The following is a 15,159-nucleotide window of genomic DNA, read 5'->3' on the forward strand; positions in this document are numbered from 1 at the left end:
AGATTTATTATGACGAACGTGATCATGTGACTGTGGAGGCACGCAAGTCCCATGATCTGCAGCATCGGCAAGCTGGAGACCCTGGTGGCCTGATGGTGTCCTTCCCATTCGAAGGTTGGCAGACTCAAGACCCAGGATGAGCTGGTAGTTCAAGTCCAAAGGCAGGAAAGAAGCCAGTATCCCAATTTGAAGGTCACCAGGCAGGAGGGATTCTCCTTTACTTGGGGAAGGGTCAGCCTTTCTGTTCTTTATTCAAGCCTTTACCTGATTGGACGAGGCCCACTCATATTGGGGAGGCCATCTGCTTTACTCAGCCTACCCATTTAAATGTTAATCTCACCCAAAAACACTCTCATGGAAACACCCAGGATAACGTTTGACCATAACTGTGGACACCCCGTGGCCCAGTCAAGTTGACAGACACAGAATGAACCATTTCAAAGGCTGAGTCAGGATGAACGTGGGAAACATTGTTGGAATGGAGAAGTCATCAAGTCCCTTCTCATTTACATTTTTTATGAAATTCAATTTTAAAACGACCTCTACAATGTAGAGTATTGACTGAGATAGTAGTTCTCTTGAAGCATCATCACATATGTTAGGGACCGTCTTCATGCTGTCTGGGTCTCCCAATGACGTAAGCATCTGAATCCATTTCTTCTCATGAATTTAACTGCATTTTGGGTGGAAATGTCTAGGCTGACGATGATCACAGTGTTTCTGACAAGATTTTAAGACTGCCTGGGTATCATTGAGCCGGTGTGGTCTTCACTTTCCAGTGGTGTTTTGGTGTGGAGTCACATAAACACATTAAAAACAAAAACAAATGTTGGCAAACTGCAGAATTCAGTGAAAATAGGAGTTTCGTCTTCCCTAATCTCTCACGATTGACCTAGACCCAGATTTTATTTTACTTCTTATTTTTGTCTTGTTAATCCACCGTGGATGGCATGGGCTTCTTTTTCTTGGAGTATCCAGTGCCCCATTGGTTTTCTTTCCTCTGATGCTTCCACCCCCAACAGAGCCTCTAGAGATGACCTCATAAACGGTTTCACATGGAGGTATAAATGAGGGATATGCTTTAATAGACTACCCAATCTGGAAACATCTACATGTTATTAGAAGACAAAAGAATGCATCTGTAACTGTGGATTTTCAGGAATCTGCTAGAGAAGATATTTGAGAGGCAGAACTGGGAGTATAGTTTTCACTGTGCCTCACAGCTTCTGGTAGCTGTCAGCTCATGGTTGCATAATACCTTTTCGTTACTTCTGGAATCTAGAATGCGCTCGTGTGGCAAGCTCAAGAAGAGATTTGCAGTTTCAATTTGGACTGTCCTGTTAGTCTAGAGCTGTGGTCCTCACTAAGGCTATGAACCAGGATTGTTGGAGTTTGAAATGGGCTTCACGCTTAATGAATAGACTCTTCAGGTATATGGCCTGGACGTGTTCATTTTTAAAAGCCAACACATCATTCTGGTTTTCACTGACCCCAGGAGGCTATCACATCGCTAATAAGGATGTGCAGAAGCTTAAACAGGTTAAATTCACTATGGAGATTGAGAATTTCAGAATACTCTGGGACTTTGTTGTTTTGTTGACACACCATGATGAATCAACAAATTATTTTAAATCTTGTAGCCATTGTGTTTCTTTCTTTTTTAAAACAATTTTTTTAATGGTTATTTTATTTTTGAGAGAGAAAGAGCATGAGCGGGGGAAGGGCAGATAGAGGGAGACAGAATCCGAAGCAGGCTCCAGGCTCCAAGCTGACAGCACAGAGCCTGACGGGGGCTCCAACTCACGAATGGTGAGATCATGACCTGAGCCGGAGTCGGATGCTTAACCAACTGAGCCGCTCAGGCGCCCCTCATTGTGTTTCTTTCACGTAGAGAAGGTATACGGTGACCTTCTAGAGGTACCCATCCAGAGGACTTGGAGGGAGTCTGGAGAAAAGCCAGACTTTGTAACTGCTTTTCTCTCCGGAGAGACCGCAGTGAGCATAGTGTTCAGTGTTGGAGATCTTGCAAAATACCATTTACCCAGTATTAAGGATTGGCCTTAAAGGAAAGTTTGCTGTGAATAGTTAAAATCTGCTTGGATGCCTAACATGGCCAAACTAGAGAGGCAGCTGTTGCAAATGAAGTGACATGTGAATCTTAATGACAAGCCTTTGCTGCAGACCTTTTCCTGGATGTGGCGATGGCTCTGGCCACCGTTGGAAGGCCAGCTTTCTGCCCTGCCGCTGAGTCTGGTGTTGGTGAGCGACTAGAGCCTTTTTCAAAGGTGATACGCAAACAAAATGTGTTCTGATCCTTGGAAGAAGGGGGAGTGCCCCCCCCCCGAATTTGAATATGTTTCTTTACCAATTCATAAGTTCAATTTTGAAGAAGCACATAGAAATTTCAGTTGTGTAAATAATTTAGATGTGTTTTAATTTATTCAGATGTATATTTAAAAACAATTTTTTTAAGTTTATTTATTTTTGACAGAGACAGAGTGTGAGCATGAGCCGGGGAGGGGCGGAGAGAGAGAGGGAGGCACAGAATCCAAAACAGGCTCCAGGCTCTGAGCTGTCAGCACAGAACCCGACACGTGGATTAAACTCACAAACCGTGAGATAATGACCTGAGCTGAAGTCAGACGCTTAACCAACTGAGCCACCCAGGTGCCGCTTATATGTATAGATGGTGATTATTCTCTATACACTTAAAATAGGAGTAAAAGCTCTCTTTGTCTTTATCCCCGAAGTCCATTGGCTTTCTTTTTTTTAATGTTTATTATTTTTGATAGACAGAGTGTGAGAGACAGAGAGCGAGGGAGACACAGAATCCGAAGCAGGCTCCAGGCTGAGCTGTCAGCACAGAGCCTGATTCAGGGCTCTGAGTCACCCAGGAGCCCCCCCATCCCCCATTTGTTTCTTATTATGTTGAGTCATTTATTCAGAATGCACAACACTGTAAAGTCACTGTGTCCATTATCCAGCCTCTGTGTGCAATTCCGTTAATCTGGTTGAAGATCACAGGCTGTAAATGTGCAGGGAAATTAAAGTGAAGTAACTGGCTTACGGGTGTGCCTCCTGCCGTAAGTTGCCGTGGGTCAGGGTGCCGGAGTTCAACAATGGTCTTGCTGTCTCGGCATGTGTGGTTTTGTATTGGGACCCCCGGCTTTGTTTTGTTCTTGCCCTCCTGATGAGGTACAGCACCATCAGACCTGGCGTGTTTAGGCAGGAGGGCTTCAGATGGGGTGAGCAGGGAAGGCTGATTTCAACCGTGTGGCACCTGCTGAAACAAATTTTTCCTTGGCGGTTTGTGAAAGGCATCCTATTTTCACTTGGATCCATGAAAACTTCTCATTTTAATTTAAGTTACCCCCGTTCTTTCCAAAACAGATCCAGCAGTGGGAACAGAATCTGGAAAAGTTGCACATGGACCTGTTCAGGACGCGCTGCTACCTGGCCAGCCTCCAAGGCGGGGAGCTGCCCAATCCCAAGAGCCTCCTTGCTGCCGCCAGCCGCCCCTCCAAGCTGGCCCTTGGCAGGTTGGGCATCTTGTCCGTTTCTTCTTTCCATGCTCTGGTAAGCTCCTGGGAAAGGCTGTTTCAGTGGCTTTCGGGGAGAGTTGTGGATGCTCACCTTTTCCCAGCTGGTTGCAGTTCAGCTGTCCTATGACTTGACCCAGTAACTGACCAGGGGCCACCCGGGGCCGGACACTGCGGGCCTGGAGGGCGGGAGGCATCCTGCTGTCAAGAGCCCTGGCTTCTCCGCTGTTTCTTCGAGGAAGCCAGCCACTCGTAGACTGTGATTAAATATTCGCATCTGCATCTGCCTTTCTGTCTGGTAGGCTTCGTACCGTCAGGAAGGTAGAAAACCCTGAAGAACAGCAACAGGTGTGTGAAGACTTCGAGGACTAAGTGAAGCGTATTTTGTTTGCGCTTCGCAGAGCCTCTCTGGGTTTTCCGAAATGGCCTCTGGGCGGCTGGCTTCTGTGGCGAGTACTGGCTCCCGCCTGGGGGTCTGCAGATCATTTTGCCCACTTGCTGCCCACCCTGGAGAGATCTGAAAGTGGTAACTAGGTTCGTGTTGTCCAGATAAGAGGCATCTGAAGGGCGCATGCGTTTCTGGTATGTGAGGCATGCGGTAGCTTTCGTGCTGGTCAGGACACAGGCTAAGCGAGCAAGGTTTATTCCAGTTCAGGCAACGGTGAATCCTGTCCCCCAAATAATGACATTTTAAGATTTTTTAAACTGTGTTTTCAATTAGGTATGTTCTCGAGATGACTCTGCTCTCCGGAAGAGAACACTCTCCCTGACCCAGCGAGCAAGAAACAAGAAGGGCATATTTTCTTCATTAAAAGGACTGGACACGCTGGCAAGAAAAGGGAAGGAGAAAAGACCTTCCGTAACTCAGGCGAGTTCCTCGGTACGGGAGGGACAGCAGACTTAGTGGAAAATCCTTGATAGTCAGCACCTCATAAATGTTCATCATCCATTAAGAATGAGATAAAAGTTGACTCAAAGGAATGCAGCCGTTAGCACGGGCTTTTTCCAAATGACAGCACGCAAGTGGCTCGACCTCTTTTTGGCGCTTCTGTAAAGGTATTCACGCCTTTCTCACACCTGCAGCGCCAGGAACTCAAAAATAACCCTAATCAGAAAAGAATTCACACTCTTCATTGCCTTTAGAATTTTTTCCCCCGCATAAGAGTTTCTATTAAAACAAACACGTGAAATTAATAATAGACTAACGGCAACCAAATTCTATCGATTGTGCCACTTTTCTCACTTCATCTTTATGAAACAAAGTAGGCATTTTGTCATCACATTTTATAGATGAGTAGCCAGAGACCTGCAGAGGTGAAGTCACTTCCTCACGCTTGTTCGCACAGCGCCCGCAGGCCAGGGCTGGCCTTGACCTACCTGGATCCAGAGGTCTGCAGCATTGGGCTATTGCAGCCTGCTTATTGACCAAGCAGGGCACCTGTTCTAATATTTTAAAAATAATCTGAGCTCCTCTTGCTGAAATGGGGCCCGTGCACAGTGAAGGTTTTTAGAACATTTTGAATATTCCTGTCTGAAACATTTCCTAATGACGTTAATATGGTATAAGATGTTGGATTTTATATTGCAGGTTGATGTGTTTTTAGGATTATTATTTTTTCCAAGACTATTGAAAAGATGAGTCGTCCTGTGATATTCTGATCATTTCAATGAGAAGGAACAATGTGATTAAGGCCGACAAAGTTTTGTTTTTACTTTTAGCATGTTGTTATTCTGAATATGCTTCCGGTAACATCTTTATAATGTTCTATGGATATTTGATTGTGTATCCTAGTTTTGCGAATTGCATAAATAACCCATAGAACCCACTCCTTTGACCTGTTCACAGCCCTGAAACAATAAAGGAGGAGGGGGTTGGGCGTGGTTAGGTTGACCTAAGGGGGCGGAGACACATGAACCTTCTGTCACATGGCCTCTGTTTTACATACTCCCATACAATCTTTATATACTCCTGTATGATGGAAAGAGTGTCACATTTAAAGTTTGTGGTTCGACTTGTTCTTTAATTGCAAAGTTCTCTTGTGTTGGTTATCAAGGGAAAAATATTTCTTTGTTATCGATGGTAGTTCAACAGTAGACCATTGGTTAATGCTGGGCTTAATTTTTGAATTGAACTTCTGTGAAGTTTAAATAATGTTATTTGAGTCAAATTTTGGCCTTAGTCAAGACAGTCAATTCTGTTTTTTTTTTTTTTTTTTTAACGTTTATTCATTTTTAAGAGAGAGAGAGAGAAACAGTGTGAGTAGGGGAGGGGCAGAGAGAGAAGGAGACACAGAGCCAAGGGTCCTTAGCTCTGAGCTGTCAGCACAGAGCCTGACATGGGGCTTGAACCCATGAACTCTGAGATCATGACCTGAGCTGAAGTTGGACGCTCAACCGACTGAGCCACCCAGGCTCCCCAAGACAGTCCATTCTATGTAATGATGATAAATAGCTTGATAACTTGCTTATTTTTCTTAAATGTTGACATGTAACTAACTATATATGAGCATAATATGGTCTTTACTCCATCATACGCGATAAATGTTCTTAATGTAAGATTTCTTGAGAAAAAAGCATTTAAACATGTTTTATTTATTTACTTATTTACTTTTTAAAATTTATTTTAATATTTAAATTTTAGTTAACATACAGTGCAGTCAGTACTGGTTTCAGGAGTACAATTCAGTGATTCCTCACTTACATACAACACCCAGTGCTCGTCACAAGTGCCCTTCTTAGGGCACCCACCTAGCCCATCTCCTGAACATGTTTGTTTCAAAAAGATACGAAATTATGATGTTTTTATTTCTATAACTGAATGAAATAGATGTGCTGTAGGTATCCATTTAAATGGCCAGTCCTTTAAAGTTTATTATTTTACTACAAAATCTAGAAGACAAAAATTAGAAAATAAATTGTTCCTTGTTCCTCTACTGAAATACAACCCCTTTTATTTATCTCTTTTAATGTTTTTGATTTGAGAGAGAGAGAGAGAGAGAGAGAGAGAGAGAGAGAGAGAAAATCTGAAACAGGCTCCATGCTCAGCACAGAGCCCTATGCGGGGCTTTATCTCACGATCCTGGGATCGTGACCTGAGCTGAAATCAAGAGTTGGATAGGTGTTCAACCAACTGAGCCACCCACCTCCAAACACAACCACTTTTAATATTTAGCTGTATTTCTTTACAGTTTTTGTTCTGTGCACATTCGGAACATAGTTACAAGCTTGATCATGGTGGTTTTGTGATCTCAGCTTTGAGCTCTGTTTCACATCTTCAGAAATGTGTACTGCTTGGTTAAAAACAACATCAAGAAGATTCAGGGTTACTTGAATAATATATGGCATTATGGAAAAGTGAAATATATAACCGTATGGGAAGTAAAAAAAAAAGACAACGTTAAAGTTAAAACTTTAAATGTAGCACAGTTAACACTTAGTATAAATTCTGATGTGAAGATCCTGTAAATATTATGGAACTTAAAATTTTAAATACTGAAAAGGGGTAGCTGCCAAATGAACATTGCAGCGCCATTTCATTTGTCTCCCCCCCCCCCCCCCCCCCCCCCCGGCCTTTTCCTGTCCATCACATATTTGAACCAAGTAGCAGTTAAGGATTTTCTGGAATTCTGCCATCTCAAAACTCTGTAACTCCCGTGAGGGAAATGTGCCTGTAGGGGCAGCCATCTTGTTTCACTCTGATGATGCAAATGCTAAGGTTAGCGGGCAGTGCTAGTCCAGAATCTTTATGTGAATCTGTTGAAAATAAATTTAGTATTCAGATGGTCTCTAGTGGGTAAATAAGAAATATTCTCAGAGTGCCAAGTAATTTTGAAGATCTCTCAATTCATGGAGAACCTCTCTTGAAAATGGCATGGCTAGACTAAAATCAAAATAGCGACTTTCATTTATGCATCCTGATTGCTCAGCAATACTTACCTTGTTTGAGAGTGTAGTGAATCCAAAATCGCATTTGCCCCTCAGGGTTGTCAGAGATCTCCACAGATAGTACTTCCATGCTGTGGCTCCCCAGGTGCCCTCAGTGGAGAGCAAAGGGTCATTTCTAGTCTCCAGAATGGCCCGACTGAATGGTTGCTCAGAACCGTTTCTGAATGGAATTGTGGGGTAGGGTAAAGGTTGTCTGGATGAGTGTATGCTTTTTCTTTGTTTTTTTTTTTTGTTTTTGTTTTTGTTTTCAAATTCATACCTTCCCCTTAAAGCTGTGTTTTGTGTTACGGAATGATTGCGCGGTCATCTTCACCAGATCATTTCATGTTGGGTTTTATGTCCAGTGAACCTCTAAAGTATTTGTTGAGGCTGAAACCTGATTTTAACAGGCTTGGGCAATTTTAATACGCTTTTGCAGAAGTAGGAAGTGTTATTTCAATCACTTAATTGGGAGCATTCAGTCGATTGACAATTCGACTAGACAAAACCGAGAAATGGTTGAGTGTTACACTGTTGATGGGTCCTGAGGGGAGGGGTAAGAGAGGTGCTTTCTGGTGATTCTCAAATCATACAACACAGACAACTCCCTCTTCTGCCTTCGTGTGAGTTCGGTTCCCACTGTGGGCCCCAGGGCTGTTGAGTATGCTGTTGTTATTGTTGACCCTGCTCCCAGCGGGCTGCTCTGCCTGAGGTGTCCTCAAATGGGACAGAAAACGTCCGCCCAAAACCCCATTCCCCTTGACCTCCCATTCTCAGAGGTCAGGGTCTGCAAGAGGGGGTGGTGTGAGAGGGAATGGCCGGTGCCAGGGGCCGTGTCGCTGCGTTGTTTCTCTCTGTTCCCAGTGCTCTCCCTTTGCTAGATCTGACCAGCCATGGGGCCACAAGGATGCCAAACCCAAATCTTCCTTTTTATAAATCACGTCATCAAAACGTCAGACTTCTATAAACAAGTGTCAGGAAACAACTTCCATTCCCTGACCCTTTACTTCTATACCCATGTACAGCCTATTTCAAAATCCAGAAGGAGTCACCATCCTCCTTTTTTCACTTGATTAAAAAAAATTGTATCGCCATTACAGGTTTCCCCACTGATTGAAAGTAGGGGATTCCTGTGAAACCTTTTGTAAGCGGAAGTGTCCTAAAGCAGAGAGGCAGACACAATTAATTTATATGGAAAAAATGTTGAGCATTCCCAGACCTCAAAAATAACCTCTTAGGCTTTTCGGATACCTTCGGGCACATCTTGCTAAAGGATGCGCAAAATAAACGGAGGTAGAGCTCAGATGCTCCCAGACACGAGACCGTTCAATGCTCAGGTGCTGAGTGTAGCTCCCAGGGAAGGAGGCTGGTGGTGCCGCTCTTGCTTGTGGGGTGTGCGTCCTGTCTCTATAATGGCTTCTTGCAAAACAGACACTGAACACATTTTTGCTTTTCACCTGATTTCATCAAAGTGAAAATCTATAGATTCCTTTCAGTTAGCTGTAACAGGTACACATGTAGGTCTTGCATGAAAGCAAAGTAGCACATTGTGAACTGTGGAAAAGCGGGAGACACCTGTGTTTCCTTGTTTCTTACTACCTTTAACCCTTAGTGATATGACCCAGCCGTGTCTCCTGGGGAGGCTAGTAATAGGGACCCTTGCTCTGTATAGTTTATATTTAATGGTTATATAGACATTCTTAGTCTGTGGCACCCTGCTAAGGATATAGTATCGCTTAATGAATTTTCCTTTCCTCTATTAGAGAATTTTTTATTTTTATTATTAGAGAGTGCGAGTGGAGGAAAGAGGCAGAGAGGCAGGGGGGGGGGTGGGGAGAGAGAGAGAGAGAGAGAGAGAGAGAGAATATCCAAAGCAGGCTCTATGCACAGTGTGGAGCCTAGTGAGGGGTTCATTCCCAAAACCCCGGGATCATGACCTGAGCCAAAATCAATATTTGGCCGCTCAACCGACTGAGCTACCCAGATGCACCTGCCTTTTGCCTGTATTAAATGTAGTCCTTTCATAATAGTTGAGAAGTGTTTGATCTGCAATACAAAAACCATAATATTAAGGTTGTATCTCTTCCCTCATTAAATAACAATTTAAAGTTCTTTAGAAGTTAAGAAATTATATCACCAAAGCATTTTTTATTAACGGAACTTATGTCAGACTTTGAAAATAAATTTTGCTGGGGAGCCTGGGGGAAGGGTTGGTTCTTAAACGTCCGATTGGCTCAGGTCATGATCTCACAGTCCATGGGTTTGGACCGTGTATGGGGCTCTGTGCTGACAGCTCAGAGCCTGGAGCCTACTTCAGATTCTGTCTCTCTCTCTCTTTGTCTGCCCCTCCCCCACTCATGCTCTGTTTCTGTCTTTCAAAAATAAATAAACATTAAAAAAAAAAGAAATTTTGCTAAAAAAGCTATTGATGGTCAGAATTAAGCTTAGTGCTTATTTAAATTGGGCTCAAATTACCAAATGATCTTCTTGCGATTTAATTGCTAGGTCCCACCAGTGCTATCCTGGATGAGAGGCAAATATTCAGTCTGTTTTTTAAAGCATATGAGCTTAAACATTTATTCCTATTTTCACTAAAATTTGCCTCTGGCATAGGGACACTGAAAAAATTCTTTTGACTTCTACGGCTACTTTAATGGTGTATTTATCATTTCTGTGCGACAGTACTCAGATAATTAGGTTTAAATGGAGTTGCCGGTGGAATTAGAGATATTTGTATTTTGTGTCTCTGGGACTTAAAATTCTGCCTATAGCTAGTTGAATAATATTTCACTAGTTTTCCTCTGCTAATCATTCTTGGAGAGTATTTACAAGTTGCACACGTATTTGCATATAGTCAGTGTATCATGTCCATTAGCGGCACAGAAAGGCAGCCTCTCCTGAGCCTTGGTAGGGAGGGGTCACAGGCGTTTTTAAATATTCCTGTCTAATTGGTGCATCCTGTAACAGTCCCAACACTGAGTCATCCTGATTCAAAATCTGTTAAGTTTGGAGTAAAGCCAGTCTTATTTGAGCATTTTTGAAAGGACATTTTGGCGAGCCCAAAATGAAAGCTTTTCATAGAGTACTTTCTGATGAGCAATAATGAGTCGCAAGCAGTGTTCGAAGGGAGGTGTTTGTTATGGAGATAGTGACAACAAATCCCCTCCTGGGGCTCTGGCCCACAGCTACCCCAGCAGCTTCACTGCAGAAATAGTGGAGCCCGGAGGCCTTGGCTGTCTGTCTTGGAAAATTGGCTTGGGGCGTCCCAACTTTCTGTGGCTGCGAGTGAATGAAGTATTGTCACATGAGTCATTAGCTCCAACGTTAGTAATGTTGGTTTCTTAAATGGAAAATGTGAATGAAACCCACTTACTCCTGAACATAACCTAGTAGTCTGTTGAAATAGAGTTAGGAGTGTGGAACCCTCCACAGCCTACATACATGTACAGATAGATAGGTCTTTGTTTGCTTTTCAGATCAACTGATGTTTGGGCATCGGCCCAAGAAGGAGATAAACACTTTTCTCCTCCATGACATTTTACCGTTATTAAGAAAACCAAGAGCATGTAACTCCTTTTGTGTTTTCTCCTCATCTCACTTGCTAATAGACTTTCCTTTTATCAGCAACTGTGGTAGAGGGCCCATTTGTGACAGCCAGATTGTGATTTTGCTACTCACTTCCCTTCAGTGATCCAAGTAGTAATTACAAGCCATTTGATCCAAAAGCATCTGCTGTGAGAACATGCGGAGTTTCAATTTTCTCTCCTTGAGGCACACTGAGCATAAGTAATTTGACATGTGCTTTCAGGACCATTCATGGAATAGTAATAATAAACGCTTCTGTAGAAGTCACCTCCAAGGAAGGCAGACCTTAGCTAGTGGGTCTGTAGTGGCCATGCCTGTGGTTCAGTGATGATGATCCCATCATCTTGTGGATGGCCAGAGCTGACCACACGGTGGTCTGGGCCCTGGTAGCTCCCCAGGGTTTTGAAACAAAGGATGGTTCTCCGGCAGTTCTTGACAGCGGCCATTGTCGAATTTTGGTGGTTACGGCTACTAGGATGTGATTCTGCAGTCCCGACTGAATTTCAGAACGGTGCCTTTGCATTGTACCAGCCCTTTACAGTTTATGTGCCTTCAAACGCCACTCCTCACACCAATCTCCTGACCTCCCCGTGAAGCTGGAAGGTCTTAGCCCCCCTTTAAATGTGAAGAAACGGAAGCCCAGAGACGTTAGATAAGCAGTCTACCCAAGGCTGGGATTTGACCGGATTGATCGTCTGTTATAATTTTGCTATGTTCATCTTCTCCAGGAACGGGAAACCTTGAGCAGGCTAATTGGGAACTAGTTTTTAGTGGGGAGGATTGTGGGGAGAGCTGGGGGAGGAGGCAGGTTGGGGGTGCACAGCCTTGGTGGAGAAGCCGACCATGGGCTTCTGGATGAGTGGTTCAAAGGTGCACAGAGCGCCTCTGCAAAGGATAGTCTGGCAACAGAGCTTTCCAGACGGCTTAGTTTGTTTGCTTGCTTTCAAGATTCTCTGTTCGTCTTAGGAAAAAGAATACGGGAGAATATTTTATCTGGCTTATTGAAAGGAAAGCCATGTATATATATTCTCGGCATGGATGGACAGCACTGACCCTTGAGGGAATCAGTTTAGTTTTCACTCCAAGTGGGCAAAGCTCACGACAACGTAGGAGGTCTGTAAACACCTAGCCTTTTCTTTTTTTCTCATTCTAATTCACTAATCAGCTCCATATTCCTGGTATTTCTTTGGAATAACCAGATTTTTACCTTTCTTCAACTGCATGTTTGAGGTTGTGTGTTATGCACAGGACAAAATTGCATTTGAATTTTCATTGCAGGATCTCCTGAGAGGCTAGGAATCTTCCAGAGCCTTGGCTTTGATAGGCATCATCTCTTCCATCATTTACTCAATCTTAGGTCAGTGGTGAGACTCGGGAAAGGATTCCATGGAGCAGCTGTAGGCACAAAGCCTTGTTTAATTGAATAGAATATGAATAGTCTGTCCTTCCTTCCACTTTGGCCTTTACCTGCAGCCTTTCTCTGGTCCAGGACTTCTTCCCCTTCAATAATCTCCTATTTCTTTTCTTGAAACTTAGGGAAGATTGAGTGTATAAATCTTGACACTGTATAAATAGGGCAGCTTTCACCTTTCAAGCCTATGTATGACTGTGAATTTCTAGTTGCATCCAATTCAGTACCCATGTGCTGGATATGTGGTGGATGCAGAATACACTGGGTCAAGGGTCAAGGGAGACTCAGAGTTGGAAAGACAGCCTCTGCTCTCTGCTTGGGGATGTGAGAGCAGCCTGAAAATGACTGTCCAGTTAGCTGGGCATAGCTGACTGCTACAACAGGGATATAAAGACCGTAGACTCATTTTTAAAAATTAATTAATGAATTAGTTAATTTTAACATTTATTTATTTTTGAGAGACAGAGAATACAAGCAGAGGAGGGACTGAGAGAGAGGTAAGCACAGGCTCCAGGCTCTGAGCTTCCAGCACAGACCTCGACGTGGGGCTCGAACCCGTGAACTGTGAGATCATGACCTCGACCAAAGTCAGATGCTTAACTGACTGAGCCACCGAGGTGCCCCTATTCATTTAGTTTTAAAGTTTATTTATTTATTTTGAGAGGGGGGGGGTGCAGAGAGAGAGAGAGAGTGAATCTCAGGCAGGCTCTACACTGTCGTCAGAGAGCCCAGTGTGGGGCTTGAACTCGTGAACCATGAGATCATGACCTGAAGCAAATCAAGAGTTGGGCATTTAACCAACCGAGCCATCCAGGAGCCCTGACAGTAGACTCCTTTAATTGAGTAGAATTAGGGGTGCGAGGGAAGGGAGGAGGAGAGACTTCATTAGTGGCGGAGGGGGTAGCAGTTGAAACAAGGCTGAGGGATGTATGGAGTTCAGCCCTGAAGCTATGGGAAGATAAAGCAGGCAAAGGAAATGAAAATGAATAAGGTTCTGGAGGCAAGAGGGTGCTGGGAGTGTCAGGTGAGCCATTTTGTCCAGTTAGAACGGTAGTGTGTGGGTGGAATAACAGAAAAGAATCCAGAAAGGTTGTGTGTCCATTTCGTGGGGAGGTAACTGCCAGGTTGATATTTCTGTAGTGCAGTGGTGAGCACAGACTGCAGCCAGGTTTCTCGGTTTCAGACCCCCATAGTACCACCATCCCAGCTCACCGTGTGAGCTTGGGCTTGGGCAAGTTTCTAGACTTTGCTGAGCCTCATTTTCCTCAGCTGTTCCACAGAGGGTCAGGACAATGCATACAGGGGTGTTAGTAGTGAGCGAACTGATAGCATGTGAGAAGCTGATTCCATCCACGGGCGCCTGGCTGGCTCATTCAGTAGAGCATCACGCGACCCTCGATCTCAGAGGTGTGAGTTCAAGCCTCATGTTGTGTGTGGAGCCTACTTAAAAAAACCAAAAAGCTTATTCCATCTGGCCCCGTGTAAGGCAGGTGCCCTGTGATGGACAGTGAAGGATGGGGACAGGAGGGCAGGAAAGTTGTGAGTTTGCATTTCTCGTGTGCCCCCTCCCCCGCCACCTGTCGCTCTTCAGTTACATTTTTCCTGCTCTGCTCTAAAAGTGCAGGATTAAATTGCTTTGCAGGAGTACTGGACTTCCTTCCTCTTGGCCTGGCTTCTTGTGTGGTTTCTTACTCCGCAGTGACCTCTGCTGGGCTTTTACTTTGCTTCCGAGCAAGCGTGGTTTGAGAGGTGAGGTCCGTACCTTTAAGGCGGTACCTGCTCATTGCTGATGCACCTGGCTGAAATCACTCCCCAGAGACACAGTATCCGGAGGTTGAATCAGAGAAGGACAAGCCATCTGTATGAGATAGGATCCTTCAGGGGAAAGCGGGTCTGTGCTGGTTTCCTGCTCCTTGGCTCCAGGCATGTATCTGTTCCTCTCTTTTTCTCTTTTGGTTTGGCACGTGAGGTGGATACTCATTCTGGGCTATGATCATCTTCCCAGAAAATGACAGATCCATGACAGATCTAGAAACGTCACTGTAAAGAAGAATACCGCAGTTTCCAAAAGGCAACACAGACAACTTGATTCTTCCTTTGCTTTTCTTAAACCTGTTCTTTTGAAATCTTTAATGTACCTATTCTACTTTTTTAATCCTGCGTTGGAGGAATTTTTGCTCTGAGGGTTTTTTTTTTTTTTTTTAATGCATGACATTCAAAGTAAAGTCATCCATTGATGATAACTTTAATGTATGATAGGTAGGATATAATAATGTGATCGTATTGAATCTATATGTAACATTTTCTAGTGCGTCGGGTACTTTCACATCTATATTTTTTTGCTTGCAAAATCTGTATTAATGAACTTAAGTAATTATATTATTAATATCCCCTTTTACAGAATAGGAGACAAGGCTCAGTACGTGAATGTCCTGTCCTACTATTAATTAAACGGTAGAGTGTGTAACTTGAACATCAGGTTTTTTTTTTTTTTTTTAGTTTTTTGTTAACGTTTATTTATTTTTGAGACAGAGAGAGACAGAGCATGAACGGGGGAGGGGCAGAGAGAGGGAGACACAGAATCTGAAACAGGCTCCAGGCTCCGGGCTGTCAGCACAGAGCCCGACGCGGGGCTCGAACTCACGGACCGCGAGATCATGACCTGAGCTGAAGTCGGCCGCTTAACCGACTGAGCCACCC

At 43.9% G+C, this 15,159-nt stretch overlaps 1 protein-coding gene across 1 annotated transcript in view; it reads left to right on the forward strand.

The window, feature by feature from the left end:
- TIAM2 (TIAM Rac1 associated GEF 2) overlaps nt 1-15,159 on the forward strand; it is a 188,576-nt gene that overhangs the window by 105,422 nt on the left and 67,995 nt on the right. Inside the window, 2 exon segments of the mRNA XM_042987371.1 lie at nt 3,391-3,576; nt 4,261-4,419. Coding sequence (XP_042843305.1) covers nt 3,391-3,576; nt 4,261-4,419 — 345 coding nt within the window.

The sequence above is a fragment of the Panthera tigris genome, chromosome B2 (assembly GCF_018350195.1).
Source record: "Panthera tigris isolate Pti1 chromosome B2, P.tigris_Pti1_mat1.1, whole genome shotgun sequence".
In the NCBI taxonomy this organism is placed as follows: domain Eukaryota; kingdom Metazoa; phylum Chordata; class Mammalia; order Carnivora; family Felidae; genus Panthera; species Panthera tigris.